Source organism: Xiphias gladius, chromosome 23, assembly GCF_016859285.1.
Source record: "Xiphias gladius isolate SHS-SW01 ecotype Sanya breed wild chromosome 23, ASM1685928v1, whole genome shotgun sequence".
Lineage (NCBI taxonomy): Eukaryota > Metazoa > Chordata > Actinopteri > Istiophoriformes > Xiphiidae > Xiphias > Xiphias gladius.
This window is the reverse complement of record NC_053422.1, coordinates 22,584,258-22,603,656: the sequence shown is the minus strand read 5'-3', so window position 1 is coordinate 22,603,656 and position 19,399 is coordinate 22,584,258. Positions and strand designations below refer to the sequence as shown.

At 41.1% G+C, this 19,399-nt stretch overlaps 1 protein-coding gene across 2 annotated transcripts in view; it reads left to right on the top strand.

Annotated features, from left to right (window-relative positions):
* The window catches only part of ppp3cb (protein phosphatase 3, catalytic subunit, beta isozyme), a 32,874-nt gene that overhangs the window by 10,746 nt on the left and 2,729 nt on the right, over positions 1–19,399 (top strand). The window contains exons 2-13 of one of the 2 annotated variants that reach the window (XM_040118998.1): positions 1,209–1,409; positions 4,479–4,603; positions 6,326–6,437; positions 8,609–8,754; positions 10,287–10,426; positions 11,768–11,845; positions 12,933–13,027; positions 13,329–13,454; positions 14,671–14,748; positions 14,912–14,996; positions 15,268–15,365; positions 16,520–16,567. In XM_040118998.1, coding sequence (XP_039974932.1) covers positions 1,209–1,409; positions 4,479–4,603; positions 6,326–6,437; positions 8,609–8,754; positions 10,287–10,426; positions 11,768–11,845; positions 12,933–13,027; positions 13,329–13,454; positions 14,671–14,748; positions 14,912–14,996; positions 15,268–15,365; positions 16,520–16,567 — 1,332 coding nt within the window. The remainder of the gene's footprint in view (positions 1–1,208; positions 1,410–4,478; positions 4,604–6,325; positions 6,438–8,608; positions 8,755–10,286; positions 10,427–11,767; positions 11,846–12,932; positions 13,028–13,328; positions 13,455–14,670; positions 14,749–14,911; positions 14,997–15,267; positions 15,366–16,519; positions 16,568–19,399) is intronic. The other variant, XM_040118997.1, reaches the window with a different exon arrangement.

Genomic DNA, 19,399 nt, shown 5'->3' with positions numbered 1-19,399 from the left:
ACCGTTCAATCTGGTTCCGCGTGGCTGTTGAGCTACATTTACTCTAAAAAATGAAATAAAATGCGAGTATCACATTAAAATGTAATGATGGAGATCAGACCGAAAGCTAAGACTGTGAAAGACAGCGAAAGGAAGAGAAAGATGTAGCAAGAGTGAAAGAGAAGTGAAAAATTGAAAAAAAAAAGAGGAGAGAGTGAAATTATGTTTGGAGAGAGAGAGAGAGAAAGAGAGAGAGAGAGACAGGCCTAGTTTTTAGTGTGTGATCTAGGCCATTATCTGTGTTAGCACTGGTGGGGCTCCAACAGGCTCTTTGGATCCTGCATAACAATACCTTTTATGAGCTTGTATGTGTGTGTGCCACTGTAGGCTCACACACATGCGTTCATGCGTGTTAACGCCATTGTGCCATACATGTTGTACGCATGCGCCCCTGCGCCTCTTCCTTTTGTTTCTTGCCACTGAGTTTGTGCCTGTTTGTTAGGAACACTCGTGTGCGTGTCTGCATTTTGTCGAGTTTGTCTTTGTATGTGTGCATGTAACTCCTCACGTGCAGCTGTGCGCTCTTGCTGTATCACCCCCATCGTCAGTCAACCCCCCTCTCCAGCAGCGCCCTGGGGGCCTTCATTATGTAAGAGAGACATTACTGCAGAACAGAGGCAGAGAGGCAGAGAGACATTACTGCAGAACAGAGGCAGACAGCCCTGATAACTCTGGCAGCCCTGCTTCAATACAACACGCCTAGGCCTACATAACACACACAAACACAAACACGCACACGCACACACACACACACACACACACACACACACACACACACACACACACACACACACAGTCAAAGCCTGCAGTAGAGGTGTGATCAGGATAATGGTGAATATTGAAGGCTTCTGATGGTTGTGGGCAAACTTGTTGAAGAAGAGAGAAAATTACAATAATGTTCTGCATTATAACAAAAGTTCTTCTGTTTTTTCCTGCATCCACTTCACGTCCACTTCCACTTCCATTCCCTCCATAATCTATCTCACCTCCATCCATACATCCACTAATTTTCAACTCTCCTCCGCTTTCTTAATCTCAAATATCTTCTGTGATTTATCGCCCTTTCTGCCTCCATCATCAATTCTCCTCTGCCTGCATTTCTCTCTACGCCTTCTTCTCACTTCCATCTCCTCCCTATCCTCTCCATCACTCCAAATGTCCATCTCCAGCGGTCCCCTTCCCCCTGGCCCACCGGCTGACCATGAAGGAGGTGTTTGACGCCGAGGGCCGGCCGCGGGTGGACCTGCTCAAAGCTCATCTCACCAAGGAGGGCAGGCTGGAAGAGGCCGTGGCCCTGCGCATCATTGATGAGGGTGCTGCCATCCTGCGCCAGGAGCGCACTATGTTGGACATTGAGGCACCAGTCACGGGTATGGTATAGTGATGAAACACGAGGGAGTACTGAGTGTAGATAAGTCTGTATTTAATGAACAATTACAGGGCAGTTAGCAGAAAATAGAAAATAGTAGGAAAGCTAAACCTGATATCAGTTAAAAGAATAGTTTGAAATTTTGGGAAATATGCATATTTGCTCTCTTTGCGAAAACTTAGATGAGAAGACTAATACCACTTGTACATGTCTATGCAGTAAATATGACACTACAACCGTCAACCAGATAACTTAGCTTATCATAAAGACTAGAAACGGAGAAACAGCTAGCTCACCAATTAACAGTTAATATCTCATTTGTTCAATCTGTACAAAAACCAAAGTGTAAAAATAAAACTGCCATTTTATGAGGGGCTATGTGCCAGACTATTTATTGGGTGGGAGTGGTAACTTCCTGAAGGCTCTACTTCTGGGCAAGTACACTATACACTTCAGTTTTTGTACGAATTAAACAAACCACACGTACTGTGTTAATTAGCGAGCTTTACTAGATAGGCAGAATGTGTTACCTTTGGACAGAGCCAGGCTAGCTGTTTCCCCCTGTTTCCAGGCTTTATGCTATGCTAAGCTAAGATAATCGGCTGCTGGCTGTAGCTGCATATTGATCAGACAGATTTGAGAGTACTATCGCTCTTCTCATGGAACTCTAAATAAGAAAGTGAATAAGGGTATTTCCCAAAATGTCAAACTCTTCCCATTGGGGCCAGTTGCACGAAAAAAAAAAGCCATGTGTGTGTGGATCACACGCTTTCACAGTGAGGGCACAGATAGCAACAGTCAAACAGAGACAGAGAAATGGAGCTTCGGGGCAAAAGGCAGAAATATCACTAATTATGTAGTAATCAGATTCTATTTGTTGATTGATTAATCTGCCATATGTATCTGCCACACTTTTAATATGAACTGTTATTGGGTCTCATTTCACTAAGAGAACCAACTGGCACTTACGTGCATGTATCTCACCATAGCGGGCACTGGGTTTGGTAATATCTGCATGTATTCCCTTGCCAGGGAAATGGTATGAACTGAGGAATATGTGGAGGGGAGGAGGGGAGGAGGAGGAGGAGAAGATTGAGATCGATGGAGAGCAAAATGGAAAACAAGTTTCTGAGACTATGACTGAGAAGGCAGACAGGGAGGCAGGCAGACTCAGACGCTCTCAACCTATTGACACTGCTTAGTTGATGTACCTGTGTATCTCTGCATGTCTGTGTCTGCGTTTATGCAAATGCAGGCGGTGAGATAATTCTGTGTGGGTTGTCGTGCCCACGCAGTGTGGGAACATCGCTCAGCTTTCACAGGTACAGATCCCCTGGGACGGGGACAGATAGACGGGCAGATGGAGAGACAGTCGATCATAAGCAGCTTAGTGCAGAGGTTCTCAAACCTGCTCATTCCCAATGAGCAACATATTGATCATTGTTTTCAAGTTTCTCCACTTTTACAGATTCTGACCCAGAAACAGAGAGGATTTTTTGTCTGAGTTAGCTATGATTGGAAATAGCCTATAGATTTCAGAGATAAAGCTACAGAAAAATAGTGCAGATTCTTGTAGAGATGGCATTAATGTTGAGGAGATACTCAGAAAGCAGTTTAGCACTTTGATGCAGTCTCTCTGGAAAAGCTCTAAGATAGACCAACTAGTGAACAGACAGGTAGGTGGATGGCTAAAATCTGAACTGACAGGCTTTTAGGGTGTCACATGAAGCCTTCTGGGAGAATATTGAGACAAGTCTGAGGAGGCAGACAGGTATAGCTCAATTTTACCCATGCCATTTTGCATTCCCAATTCCCAGTTCAAATTAAAGCGAATGCTTGGGAGTAGACACAAAAACAGACATTAACATGGCAAGCAGATGGAGAGACAGACAGACGTAGCTGGCTAGACAGATGCAAAATGGCCATTGTAAAATGGCTGCAGAGGGGGAACTATGACATCAACTGAAAGTGAAAGGAGAGGCCAGAAAGATGGTGAGAGAGGCGGATGGGAAGATGTATGCTGACAGATCATACAGACAAACAGAGTCCTGAAGTCTTTCAAAATATAAAGTGTTCAGCATGTGAAGCCTGATCTGAATTAACTCATAAACTCCTGGATGTCACTTGGAACAAACCTGTGGAAAAATTGTGAGAAACACAGCTGAGAAAATAAGAAAAAGTCTGTATAGAATCAGACCTTATGAGGTTCTATCAAGAAAGTCTGATTACATTTATACATTTTATCATGATTCAGAACAAGTTTCACCTAATGTAGTGCAAAAATTGGTGCTTTTACATTAAAACTATTGGTGTTGTAGCACAACAGTAAATACTGTACTAGTATTAGGGCTACAACTAACATTTATTCCAATATCCATTAATTTGCTTATTATTTTCTTGATTAATCGATTAACTGCTTTCTCCACAGAATGTTGGAAATAGTGACAAATGCCACTCACAATTTCCAGGACCCTGAGGTGATATTCAGACTCTCTGTTTTAGCCAACTAACATTCCAAAGCCAAAAGATAGTCAATTTACTATCATAAAAGACAAAAAAACAACAAATCTGCACATTTGAGAAGCTGAACCTACAAATGTTTTTGTTTTTTACTTGAAAAGTGACTGAAATGACTAATTGGCTATCAATAAATTTTCTATCGATAACCTAATTAGTTAATCAAGTAATCATTTTAGCTTTAAATACAATATAAACAGCATTTTAGACAAGTTGACAGAGAATATTGATATAGATACTAAATGTGAGAAGGCCTTTTCCAGATCCTTGGTGCACGGGTAGTATTTAAACAGAGGCCTTAAAATGATTGAACTACATTCTTTCAGGAGTCTTTTTTTTTGGTAAATTTATTTTCAGTTTTTTTTTTCATCAGGCACGTGAGTGATGTTTCTAGTTCAGCACACAGGACAGATATACCTCTGCAGATGCAAATATGGAGCCACTGCAGCAAAGATGGTGCCACATTCGTTAACTGAGTTGTGGAAACTTTACATGTGGCAGCTGACAACTAAGGTGTTTATTGTTGTAACATGGCTGTGCGCTGTTTCCGCAGTGTGTGGTGATATCCACGGCCAGTTCTTCGACCTGATGAAGTTGTTTGAAGTAGGAGGTTCTCCTGCCAACACACGCTACCTCTTCCTAGGGGACTATGTGGACAGGGGCTACTTTAGTATCGAGGTGAGGACGGATGCTTTATCTAGCACTGTACATACTTCACTTTAGCACACACCTGAACATGTTTCCTTTTTACAAAATATTGTAAGCTCTCTGTGTTATGTATACAGTGAGTTTACAACTTAATCAGTGTGCATTATGGTGTATATTGGCCTGAAATATTATGCACTTTCCAGGGGCGAGAGTTATTTCATATACGGTTATTATTTCGGTATACAGTTACAACACTGTGCCTTATTTAATGTATTGTAAATGTACAAAAGGTACTTCAGATTAGCGCTGACGCACCACAATGTGTGTCTGACAATGTATATATGCTGAGCTAATTTAAAATTCATGGACAGGGAGCCTCATTATTAAGATCAGCTTTCACTCACTATTCAGAGTTAGAAGCCTGTGCTTTCCTATAGGATAGAACAGACAGAGAATGATTCAAGTGCTGTAGTCAATAACAAGAGTATAATACGCTGCTTACTGAAATATGTGTGGAAGCTGAGTAGAGATAGTTTTCTATCCAGAGGGCTGTTTGGACATTTGATTCTTTGGACGTCAGTGTAATAGAGTGTTTTTGTGATTACTTTGTCCAGCAGAAATGCACCACAGATCAACAGTGTGACTTGAATCCGTAATATACAAGCACATGGTGAATGTCTTAGCCATATGTTGCCACAGTGGCATAAGGGATGTGTCACTGACTGAGTGGGTTTGGAGCGGAGGGAGCAATATCCAGGCCACCTTTCTAACACACTTCAAGGGCACATAGACAGGGGACTCAATTTAGATCAGGGATGATACTGTATAAAGGAGAGAGATCAGTCTCTGAGTCATTTGTAGGGTTAACAAAGTGATAACAGCAAAAACACGTTGGATGATTTTAAATTTGAAAAGATGCCAGCCACAGCTGTTTTCCATTTATTTTTTCCTGTTAACTTAATCAGCATGGTCTGATTTGGGATGATTCTTGTCAAAATCCTGTTTATGTCTATCTTTAGACAGGAGTGAGGCTCAATTTGCTTTCAGCTCAATTAATTTGGGCAGTGGATGGTTCATTCAGAGAAGGAACTCCTAGTAATGGCGCCATCGTGATTCTCTGTGTTGTGCTTTGAATTTCCAGTTTGGATTTAATGAGGGGAACTGAAAGTGAAATGGCTTCAACTCTGCCCCATACAATTACGTACTAGCAATGATGTGCTAAAGCAAAAGTTGTTTTCACTGTAGTGTGTGGTTTAAAAGAACAGTTTGAAATTTGGGGAAATACATTTATTTGCTTTCTTGTCAAGAGATAGATGAGAAAAGTGATACCACTATTGTGTCTCTCTGGTTAATATGAAGGTATAGCCAGAAGAGAGTTAGTTTAGCTTAGCATAAAGACAGGGGAAATCAGCTAACTTAGGTTCCCCCAGAAGTAAATCAAACCCTTCAAACACACTAATTAAAACATTTAATCTGCAGAAAACTGAAGCGTAAAAAATGGCAAGTTGACAATATAAGACAATACATTTATTTCCAGAATAGTACTTTATACAGTAAATATGCCATTAGCTTAAGTTGTTACAAAACAGTATTAGTGCTAGCACTACGTACTACTTAATGCGTTATAAATGTACTAAAAATGAATTAATAAAAATAAAGTTACCTCTTTTTTTTCTCAAATTTAATGTTGTTTTTCAATCGATCTGCTTGCTCTAACCAGCTTTTATTTTCTCTTCCCTGGTGAACCTTCAGTGTGTGTTGTACCTGTGGTCACTGAAAATCCTCTACCCAAAGACGCTCTTTCTTCTACGGGGAAACCATGAATGTAGACATCTGACCGAATATTTCACCTTCAAACAAGAATGTGAGTAACTGTTGTGATTCCGCCTAATATTATATGTTCCTTCATCTCTACCTTTGTGCCAATGCCTCTCTCACCACTAAGCCTACATTTCTGTTATTCTTCCCTCCTTAACCCATCCCATCCTGCTTCTTAAAATTCTATCAGTTCTTTCTGTTAAAGTCATTTTGAAGTTAAGTAGGGCTGCAAATAATAATTATTTTTTATAACTGATTAATCTGTTGATTTTTTTTTTTTTTTGATGAATCGATTACATGTCAAAAACAAATAAAAATGCTCATCACAATTCCCCAAAGCTCAAGTTGACATTAAATTTTCTAACCATCAGTCCGAAACCCAAAGATATTCGAATTGGACAAGTTGGAACCAAATCATTTTTGGCATTTTTCCTTGAAAAAAACCACAGGTGTTACTGGAGTGTACACCTCCTCAAATCCTCGGTCTTGGAAGTAATGCTAGGTTACTAATGTAGGTGGTAAGCTAGTTAGCTGGACATGCTAATGTTTTTGCAGCTTACATTAGAGAAAAACACAGTTTAATCCATTCTTTACACATGTGCTCCTGTATTTTTGGTTCATCTCATCGTCATCAAACTCATCGTTTTCTGTGACTGGCAGGTTGTATCCTCCCTCCTTTCCCGCACTCCTCTTCCTCTTCCTCTCCATCTATCTTCCATCTCTTCCTCCCTCCCCGAGTCTCTCTCTCTGGCACTCTGACTCTCTCCTCTGCCAGTAAGTTTTCCCGTCCTGTCCGAGAGCGGGTGATTAGCAGCAAATTAATTTGGCCCTTAATGATTGGCTCAGGGACTTACTCCTCTGTGTCTGATTGGGCAAGGGACGAGGAAGCTAATTTCCCCTGGTGCTCATGGCGAATTGTGGTCGCCCTCAATTACCATCTGCTGTGTGTATGAGGGTGCGTACAAGCGCATGTACTATGACTGCATGCATGTGCAAGAGTGTCTTCATAAATGTTTGAGTGTTAGCGTGTGTGTGTGTGTGTGTGTGTGTGTGTGTAAGGAGCTGACAACTGTGGACTAGCAATAATGAGCTCTTGCTCTACACAAGGCAGATGGAGAGGTTGACAAACACACTCCTTGCTGTCACACAAACACACACATACACAAACACACACACACACACACACACACACATACACATATACAAATGCTGGCTACTGTAAGCTGGTACTCCACAATACCAGCTTTGATTTGTGTAGATGTCGTCCTCATGTCCTCTCAATCTCCCTTCTCTTTCCCATCTCTCTTTCCTCCTCCCTCGTCATCTCCTCTCCTTCCTCTCTTCCTCTGACCGCTCTTAACCTCTCCTCCCTCTCCTTTCTACTCCCATCAATCTCTCTCCTTCTCTCTTTATGAAGTTATCATTCTCCTTTCCTCTTCTCCCTGCTCACTGTCATCCAAAATCCACCCTTCTCTATCTCTCTTCTTCTCCTGTCTCTCTCCTCCTATCTCCTTTCGGCTATTTTAATCCTATGATATTGTTTTGTGTCAGATGTATTGCTACGCCCATGTGTGAAATGTCCTTAAAGATGCTGCGTGTTGGATGTCTGTATTGATATCGCTGCCAAATCAAAGGAGTTTTTCATAAAGCAAAAATTCAGCCTTTCAGTGATGCCTCTACGCTGCTTTATGCTTATATTTGGGTCACATTTTGTTCACTGGAAACAGAATTGGAGTCCATATGTTGCCTGTAATAATATGTTATGTGCTGTAATATGGGGCATTTTTTCACCAATGCATATTTCTTCTCTGGGAAATGGCATTTCTAAATCATTAGAGAGGAAAGAAACAGGTCATATGGGAGTGCCGGAGATGGCTGCATAAATTAATAACGTGTTATGTCAAAATCCTACATGTTAGAGCCTTTATACTCAAGTAATCTAAAGCATGTTTTTAGAGGAACTGAACAAGTCTGTTTGAGGCCTTTAGATAACTTAGTTCTTCAGATCGGTCTGTGTAAAGGCTTCATGTGGGTTTGTTGTCTGCATTTCTAGTTGCAGTGTGTTTGTGTGCGATATCTAACAGTCACACTCCAAGTGACAGGGACTGACTGTACGTTTGCTGGGATGGTGGCTGCTCAAAGCATGTCAAAACACACTCAGGCACTTCTTTTGTCTCAAGTCTTGAAATATTTCTCCACCCCTCCAACTACCTCCAGGTAAGATCAAGTACTCGGAGCAGGTGTATGATTCCTGCATGGAGGCGTTTGATTGCCTGCCCTTGGCAGCCTTGATGAACCAGCAGTTCCTGTGTGTGCATGGGGGGCTTTCACCGGAGATCCACACCCTGGATGACATCAAAAAGGTACCATAAAACACACAAACACACACATACATAAGTATGTTGTAGTAATTACATTCTGCATCCACACTTGGTAAAAACTGAGTTACAACCTGAATTTTCTTTTGACATCTGTGTTTTATATAAAAGATATTATGCCATAGTATAATGAATAATTTCTGAGAAAACAGAAATTTGGAGTAACTACAAAACAGAGCTAAACTCTGGTTTGATTATCTAGAGGCTGTTGTCACACTTACTGTCCCAGACAAATAACAACTATCAGCTAAAGCAAGAGACAACTATGTTGATGTAAAACTAGCTGGACAGATAATCATAGCTAACATTGGCTAAAGGTCAAACTGAATTTACTTTTTTTCCCCCCTACTTGTACAAGAAAAATATCCATTTACAATGCACTAATCTTGGTAATTCAATTCGTTATTCCAAATAACTCATGACACAATAGTTAAATCCAGTCACAATGGAGAAAAAAACTAAAAACTAAACTCCTGCTAAAGGTAACTAGCTTAGTGGAGTAGCAGTAACTGCTTTCTCAACATTTGACTCTGGTGGAGTTCATGCAAAATGTTGTGGGTAAGCTACATGTAAATCACATATTTAATTCTATTACATTTTTAATTAATTTATTATGTTCATTAATATAAATATTAATAGTAGAAGGACTGACAGACACCTAAAAAAGACATACATTTATTCCATAAAAATATCTACATATGGACTGTCAAAGTCAAGTGTATTTTCTTTAAAAAAAAAGTTAAAATGGACAAGGAGGTTTCCTCCTTGCAGTCCTTTAAGATTATCCAAAGGCTGAATGCTCTATCTGCATTTAAAGGTATTATTTAGCTTCTCTTGCTGTTATATTTTGGGTAAACTAAAAAGCCTAAAAAGGTATAAAATGAAGGCAGTGCAACCTTTCTATCAGTCACACAGTTTGTCGGTTTCCCTCAACGTCACTGCTTCTGTAGTTGCCGCTCTCTGTTTTGCAGGGCAGAATATATCATATATGCTCAGAAACATAAAAACATTAATGTAACGTGATTGACCTATGTATACTCAAACACATCTGCGAGCACAGACATACACACTCACACCAATTTTTATTTTTGCGTTTACACCAGCCTGTAACGTAAATGCAGAGAATTCGTGAGAAAACACACCAGTGAATGAGACCCACACACACGGTGTATGTATACATTTCACAGTAATACAGAATACAAAGGCACACACATGAACACAGAGACATGAGAACACACACTTCCTCATCTAATGGCAGTGTTTCCATGGTGAATCTGCTGGTGTGACATCTTCTCCCTCCTGTGTGGTGAGGGTTGCCATGGAGATGCTCTGCTCTGACAGTATGTGTTTGTGTGCATTTGTGTGCGCTGTGTGTTTGGTTTTCTTTCTCCTCTGATTTATACTATATGTGTTTACGCATATGTGGTTGGTTAACATAGCAAGCCATTGGGTTTTTGTAAGGTTATATTTTGTGTGTTTCTTTGTGTGTATTTGTGTGTGTACATCCTGTGTCCTAGTTGGACCGGTTCAAGGAGCCCCCAGCATTTGGGCCCATGTGCGACCTGTTGTGGGCCGACCCCCTGGAAGACTTTGGCAACGAGAAGACCCAGGAGTACTTTGGCCATAACACAGTCAGAGGCTGCTCTTATTTCTACAGGTACAGGACAAAATTACTCCTCACAAGGTCCATGATGACACCAACAAAAGGAAATATTACAGAAGAGCCCAGAGAGCTTATTTTAGAAGAAAATCAGCTTGAGTTGTAATGAATAGGCAGCTTTGATGCAATAGATCCATGTGCTTATGAAGCTCAGAAATATAAACTAACCTGATATCCAAACAAGTCAGAGTGAATGCAATATTCAGATATAAAAAATACACATTAGGAACAACAATATTAAAAATGATCTCAAACGTGTTCCTGTGTGTTATGTAGGGCTCATTCAATGTTTTTAATGATCTGGGTGCCTTGTGAATGCCTGGTTTTTGTGATATGTGGCTTTCATTTACAAATCAGGAATCTAATAAGTTTTAGGTGTACCTCAGGCTATTGGTTTGGGATGTTGGTGATGAAAAGATAGATGCTTCCTGCTTGGTTACACCAAATCCAAGATCCAATAACAATCACTGGGATTTGTACAAGAGACCGAAAATCTTGGCCACTTTACAAACACACACACACACACACACACACACACACACACACACACACACACACACACACACACACACACACACAAAGACACACAAAGACACACAAAGACACACGCACGCACTGAGTGTATGAGCACAACACATAAAACACAGCACATTCACAAACACATACACAGTTCCGTTTCAGCATGAACCGATATCCCACAATCCCCTGGGAGACTGCACGGTTCGGTTGCTATGACTACTGGCTACTCCTGCCAGATATGGAGTGATATTAAGATACAGTGAGAAAAAGAGGGAACGCAACATAGGGGGAGGGTGGTGGTGGTTCTTGTGCTGGGGTAGAAGATGAAAGCTGGAATTAAAAAAATAAAAATGGAGGAACGTAAAGACGAGGAGCCGAAGTTGAAAGACAGGTTGGGCATCGTGGCAGTTGCACTTAGGTTCCTCAGGTGCAAAAGTTGGTGTTATGACATGTTATCTGTGGAGAGCATGGTGATTTTCTATGTTAAGCAGACACAGGAACAATTGACCAACTAGTGTATACTTGGCCCCCACAGGCCAAAAGCCCTGCTCAGGCCTGCCTGAGCTCACTGATGCCCCCTGCTGGTCCCAGTCAGACATGACATTGGAAAACCAGGGGCCTACTCATCTCCCTTTGCTAGACTTTAAATACTTCCATCTGTTTCATGGTTTACAACAGTCTTGATTTAATAACAAATTACATGTTTGTTATGTACAGTTGGTCTTACTGGATAGTTTTGGATATTTCCTCCCCTGGATGTTTTTCCACTCTCTCTCTCTTTATCTCTCTCTCTCTCTCTCTCTCTCTCTCTGTCCCCAGTTACCCGGCAGTGTGTGAGTTCCTACAGACCAACAACCTGCTGTCAATCATCAGAGCGCATGAAGCACAGGATGCTGGGTAAGCTGACTGACTGTCACTGCTCAGTCCTTCTCCCAGCTTAAAAGGGAGCACCATTTAATTTAATGGCTTACCTTGACATTTCATTCGCCGAGCCGTTATTTTTCTCTGTCAGGGAATTGGCACATTAAGGGAAAAGTGGTTCCACAATTTTCCCTTTGTCACCCTTAAACTGTGTTATTAGCATTGTTATAGTTTGTCTGACTGAGAGCACCGAAAGCCTAAACAAAATTCGGGTTAATTGATTTACTTCTTGAAAACAGCACAGTTAGGCAAAGAGCCATGAAAGGTTTGCACTACTAGCCTGAATAAAATAGTGGGGGCAAAACACAATTTTTTGACCCACAAATCCCTTACTGGCATCTGTTATCTTAGTGAAAATCCTCTAAATATAATGCTGCCATTAAGGCAGTGCACTTCTGAGTTGTGCTGTTTGGTGAACCCATTAACAGCATTTTGTTTGTCATGCAGCAGAGAAGTCCGGGTAATCGTCCATGGGCCTTGGTTCAATCGGCATGGGCTGGTCAGATGAAACAGTAATTTTAGTGGGATAAGCTTCTGTACCAGTACCTGAAATTCTTGATTACTGTTGAATTTTGTAATTAGTTCATTGTAAGGGAACCACCTAGTAGAGGCTGCTTTTGTGCTTTTTTTTGTGGGTACAAATGACTTTTGTGTGCTTGTGTTTATTATCATGTCTAATCTCAGTAGGCTCTTTGCATGCAGGAAACTAATTAGACTCAGACTTGTTTTCCTTGTAACTAAGTCACTAAAATCTTGGCCTAAAAATCAAAATGTTAACTTTGTGCTGGTAGCTTCTTTCAAACACTAGGGGCTTTCAGGATCCTGCTCAATGGCAAGTTTACTTTACCCTGTCATTTTGCCCACACAGATTTTCCCAGCCGTGCCAGGGACTCTGTTCCTTCTCCATTTGCCTTTAAATGTGTGGCTGTCTTGCCTTCAACCAGTCCTTGTGTGGTTTAAAGACCTTTAAAAGTGAAGCAAACTCTCTGTTTTGATCCACAATGCTGTGTTTTATTTGAATAGCTATAATGTGGGCGGGTTGTTTGTCTCTCTCTTTCTTCAGGTACCGTATGTACAGGAAGAGTCAGACTACAGGTTTCCCCTCCCTCATCACCATTTTCTCTGCTCCAAACTACCTGGATGTCTACAACAACAAAGGTCTGACACGCACACACACACACACACACACACATACACACACACAGGTATAAACACACAATAAGCGGAGCACTGCTGTGCAGTTATTTTAAAACTGAACAGCATGTTATTTTTCACCCAAGACTGAACAGAAACACTTAATACATCGGTTAAGTCACTTGTTCTTCCTCTTAGTATACCATTATGGGTAACACGATGTTTGATGGTTAGTATTTAGGGAATATTTTAGTCTACTATCTAACCAAAGTTTGAAAAACTAATATCTGTATGTGTATACGTGTGTTTATGTGTGTGTTTCCAGCGGCGGTGCTGAAATACGAGAACAATGTGATGAACATCCGTCAGTTCAACTGTTCTCCTCATCCCTACTGGCTCCCCAACTTCATGGACGTCTTCACCTGGTCGCTGCCTTTTGTGGGAGAAAAGGGTACCACACACACACATACAGTACATTGCAACTAGAACATCATAAGATCAGGTTATCCTCAGTGATGCTGTGATAATTAATGGAATAAACCTTGTGGTTTGGAGAGCATGTTGGAGTTTGGGGAATTTGGCCATAACTCAGACCAGATCGGACTTTAGAGGCTGGCATAACTTTGCGAAACATGTCTGATTTTAACAGGCAGAGTGTGGGCAGACTGGTGAAGTGTGATGCAGAGTCGCAGACAAAATTTGGCCCCTGATAAGCTGCACCACAGTTTCATTTGGAGGCATAAATTGCGATATAGGGATACATTTATGTCAACTTTAGCTTCTGCCATCTACAGAGATATAACTACACATTATGCAACAGTCTGACTTTGACTTGACACAGACAATAACATCATGTGTGTGTCCCTGTTGGGTCTGCGCTGGATGCTTTAGCATACACCACATGACTTCAACTAGCATATATGTATGATGGCCAGAGCCCATCAGAGCACTGTATACAATAATTAAAACACATATGTAGTGTCTTTAAAAATGACTAATAAGCTAAAATAGGTTCAGTTTGGGTCATACAACCAGATTTGTATTTGGAACTATGTGTAACTGTAATGTGTTTTAAGCTCTACACAGTCACCATTGTTTCTTAGCAAGGACACATCAGTAACATAGTTTTCAGTATTTGCATTAGGTAAAGTGATAAATAACCCAATGTATTCTTTTAAAACAGCAACTAAACTTTGTACACCAATCAGCAAAAACAATTAAAAAAAAACAAAAACAGTACAGGGAGCCATCCGTATAAATTTGCTAGTATGATACATTTCAAAGAAAGATCCTTTTTATGTACTTTATATGTTTCTAGTACCACTTTATAATATTCTCTAAAAATAGCAATAATATCAGCTTTAAAAGGTAGATAACCCCTACTTACTGGATTAGGGACTTTTGGGTAAACTACAGTCTAGTCAGATTTGTCCTCCACTACATCCCTTTTTCTTTTTTTTTTTTTAGACATTTTATGCTTTTATCAAACAGTAGAGAGATGACAGGAAATGAGGGGAGAGAGAGAGAGATGGGGAATGACAGGCAACAAGGGTCTCCAGCTGAGCATAAAGCAGGAATGCTGCGGGTCATGGTCCATATCTTAAACCCTAGGCCACCACGGTGTCGCCATGTCCCTGGTTAAGTATGTGTCCCTGTTTGTCCTGCAGTGACTGAGATGCTGGTCAATGTCCTGAGTATCTGCTCTGACGACGAACTCATGAACGACGGAGACGAGATCTTCGATGGTACGAAACACTCAACACTGACATTAAAGCAATATATGACGGAACTTATTTCATTGATTTAATGATGTGTCAGCAATAAATGATAAATATGTTTTGATGATTTTTTTAAATTAACATTTGTTTTGTGTATTTATGACCGAGTTTGTGCCTGATCGTCTTACAGCCAGTGCAGCAGCAGCAAGGAAAGAGGTGATCAAAAACAAGATCCGAGCCATTGGGAAGATGGCCAAAATGTTCTCTGTTCTACGGTGGGTTGAGTTCTGGTTGTATATGTGTGTGTGTGTGTGTGCAGTACGCCTGTAAATGGATTATTTCCTCTAACTCCTGCAGAAAGTAATCAGCAATCACTTTCTGAGTTCAGTGTTTGAATCCACAAGCATGTTTTTTTTGTGTTTTCAGGTGCACTGAGAGGGGAAGTGTGTAATTCTCTGTTATTCTCTCTTTATCACATGCTTTCTCTTTTTATCCACACACACACACCTGTCACACACATACACGCTGCCTCTGTCTGTCTCTCAGGGAGGAGAGTGAGAACGTATTGACCCTGAAGGGACTGACTCCTACAGGCATGCTACCCAGCGGAGTGCTGTCTGGGGGCAAACAGACCCTGCAGAGCGGTGAGTGTTTCGCACACCTGCGCACACACAAACACACTCCCCAACTTAGCCCTGAACACACCTTCCAAAAACAGATTTAAATGACAGACAAGTACACACAGCCCCAATTTGAATATCTGCTTTGGACCATCTTCCGGTTCCCTTCCGCCCTCTTTCCTCTTCTCCCCCTCTACTGTTGTTTTTTTCCTCTCATCCTTCTGCCTCACCGACTCACTCACTCTCGCCATCTCACCTCACCGGCGCTGAGGATACTAACAGCCTGCTGGTTGTATGTGTGTGTTTGAGAGAGATTTAGAGAATGCCCTTATTACTAAGGGACAGTAATGCTAAGAGATATACACGTACAGACAGGCAGCGAGAGGACATACACCCAAAGTGTGTGTGTGTGAGGCGTGTGTGATCTAACACCAGCTCCTGCTAACTCTGAACCTGCCATGGTCTCAGTGCTGCCCTGAGGGCCTCACATGACTTAAGCCTGAAACATTCTTTTGACTCTGCGAATTTGCGAACACTGTGCGTACATGTTGTAACCATCTGCCAACACAAACTGCACATAACATTAGTGTGTACAACAGGGGACTCTGTTGCATTAAGAATACAGAAAGAAGTGAGTAATGTGGGTATTTTTGCCTTTAATTCATAGTGTTTAGTCGAGCGGCAGACAGGAAAATGTGTAATGGAGAAAGTGGGGACACTTTCAACAAAGGTCCCCGGCCAGACATGAGCCAGAGGTGTTGAGGTAATTATCACACCCCTTATCATGTTTGGGGAGGTCATACAAACATGTGTATCCATATATCTCACCGCAAGTCACTTTTCAATCTGCTTCATTTTCCGTCTATGTTCTTTTGTGGTTAAATTGTATTTTTAAATTTACTTTTTGGTGTTGGACAAACCCAAGAACTCGCAAAACTTTTTCTGACGTGTTTGTTTGAGGCTCCTCCTCAATCTACGGTTGCCCATAACCGCTTCTTTGCGTCCTCGAGCCAATACATTTACGCGTAAATGCGTAACAGAAGCATGTTTCAGCCTTCACTCCTTTCTTCTTCTCCTCCTTCTTTCTTTGTACTTCATCTTCTCTCTTGGACTCTTTCACCTTCTCTCTCTTCCTGTCCTCCTTTCTCTCTCTTCCTTTCTCTTTGCCCATCCTTCAGCTACCATTGAGGCCATAGAAGCCATCGAGACAGTTAAGGACGCTGAAGGTAAAATCCCACTCATTTCACTGTGCGTGTGTAGTGTGCACAAACATGCGTGCACATGTATGTGTGTGGGTGTGTGCAGCATGGCTGTGCTCTCGGCCACCCCTGCTCATAAGGTCATAGATTTTCCTTGCCCACAATGCACTGAGCTCTTCTAACTTCATCAGCGCTCACAACAAAGCCTAAAACCTCTGCACGCTGAAGCCCGGAAATTAAAACACACAAACATACACACATTTTTTGCTTTCCCTCAGTTGGGAAACAGGAATATTGCTACGCCTTCTCCCCAACGCACATACATACAGACACAATCATTTATTCATGTCCTATTCAGGTCTAACACACACCACACACAACTTTTTCGTACACACACAAGAAGAGCAGGACCGCGGGTGGGACAGGGTGTTGTGAAGGTGGTCAGGGTCACTCCGACCTCTTATAGTCTGCAGTGTCTTACAGTCCTTTTCTCTCCATATTGCATAGGTGCTGTAGTTCTGTAGAAGATGAACATGCAATCAATCTGTTTCTCTACATGATATGGCAGAACATAAGTCATCTGTAATGCTGAAAAGAAATAGATGCAAAGTGCTGAGGAAATAGATATTTGTATTCATTTTACAAACCAAATCTTAAAACTTTATCTGGGACAAAATATTCTGAATTCAAGTTTCAGTTACCTTTCCACAGAGGTTTTAACCATATCCCATGGCCTCCTCCAGCAAATCGTCACGGCTTAAGCACAGAACTTCAGTCTGGTGCAAACAGGTAATGTGAGCTGACACCTGAGCCATTTGCTGAAGAAGACTGGGGGATATTGTTGAAATCTCGATGAGCAAAAGTAAGCAAAGTAAGTTGACCTTGATGTGAACCAGTCAAGTGTATAACTAAAGCTCCTAACTGAGCGCGTATTTTTGCTTATTCGCTGACTACAATTACGTTAACCTTGAGTTTCGAATATTTTACCACAGATTTGTGTTCCCAAGGTTAAGAATTATTCTCCAAATATAAAACTTCAGTGTAAAGACAAAAGACAAAAGAAGAGAAAAAGACAAAGAAGAGAAAGAAGATCAATTTGGCACATCACCAGGACAAGTCTGCCAGGTTCTACTGTGCTACTGAACAGATTGTGGTCATGGTGTTTGTGTTTAGTGTATGATATTCTGTGTACAAAGACTTAGTGGTTACTCTGCACGCTTAGTTAACTGTAGTCTGTTGTGTTTGTACCTTTATTGCTGTCCCTGGCTTACTTGAACTACAGTCCATAATTTGTTTAAGCAAATAAATTATGGCTATCTCTGTTAGATGTTTTTCTGTTATGTAATATGATTTGTAGCTTTGTTAGGTGTCCGCTGTGTAACACAGTGGCATACTGTATCTGTGAGTAGCTGCATGTGTGCAAAGGTTATATGACAGTGGCCGTTGTTCAAAAGTGGCGTCAGTCCCTCTGGACAGACCTCCTCATCAGAGACCGCAGTTCAGCTGATTTCAAAGCTTTAAGTTCAATTAAGATTAATCCTTATTTTAATGAAATTGGTTTTGATGATAAATGTCATTACAAGAGGTAGCCCTAATTTTCATGTGCTCCATGCTTTTTTGTTTTGGTTCACTTTGAGTCTAATTTAAGTTGGGGTACTCCACTGATATAGTATTTCACCTCCAAAGAGTTGAGGGCCAGATTAAAACAAGACTAGGCATGTATAGCCATGCTAAGTTTGATATACAGTTTGGTTGTATCTGATTTTACATGTTAATCTACTGGTCCAATTACATTACACTGCAAAAGTTGCTAATTTATGCTATTTAGATGACAAGCCTAGCAGTGGGAGTAACCATCTTGAAATAATGTGTGAATGCTCCCAAGTCTGGATAACAGGATGTATTCCCGTTCTTCCCAATCTGCTGAGAATGCATGAATGGAGCATCAGACTCTCCCTGCTTGGTAAAAGCACCCAGTTTGTAATTCAAACTTCTGTTCAAGTAATAGTTCAGCATTTAGTGGGATTTGTTTAATCTGTGAACAAACAGAAAAGTACAAATGACAAGTTGTGGTTTTACAGCGGAAACTCCAGGAAGTCACTGGGTCTGGCCAAAAAATAGTTACAGCACATACAGTAACGGCCCATTCAATGTGTCAGCTAGAGAGCTTTACAAGCGCTGTCCACTTGTTTTCAGTCTGTATGCTAAACTAAGCTAATGGCCTGCTGGTGCTTGCTTCATGTTTAACATAAAAACATGAGAGGGATATCAATCTTCTCACCTAATTTGCTGCAAATAACCGTATTTCCCTAAATGACGATGTTTCTTTAAACATCTGAAGACTTCAAAGGCCAAACCAAGATTACCCCGACGACCTCATCCATCTATGACTAGTAACAAACAGACCTACATGTGTGAAATCGGTGGAGTGCCCCTTTAAGAACTAATTTCTAGTGCACCAGCATGTTATTCATTCATCACAATGAAGAAGAGACATAGCGAGTCCAACCAAATGTCCAATATAGCCAACGTAGACCGGAACTTTAACGGAAGCAACCTGAGAGAAATGGAAAACCTGACACCTGACTTCTGTCTTTCCTCTTCATTTTTGTTTGTAGTTTACAGCATTTATGGGAAACAGATAACCTCAAATAAAAACAGTTCCAAACAAACGGCTGACTGTCAAAAACTCTTCACAGAGGCGAAACGTGTTTTAAGGACTTATGAACGACTGCTTCTGGGCAGCTGTGCTTTGTTCCATACTCCGTGTCTCGTAATGGCTTACCTACCAGGCGTCTCCGACTACTGATCTAGGATCAATGGCCAGTTCGCACTGACACATTCACTGTGAGCCGCGAG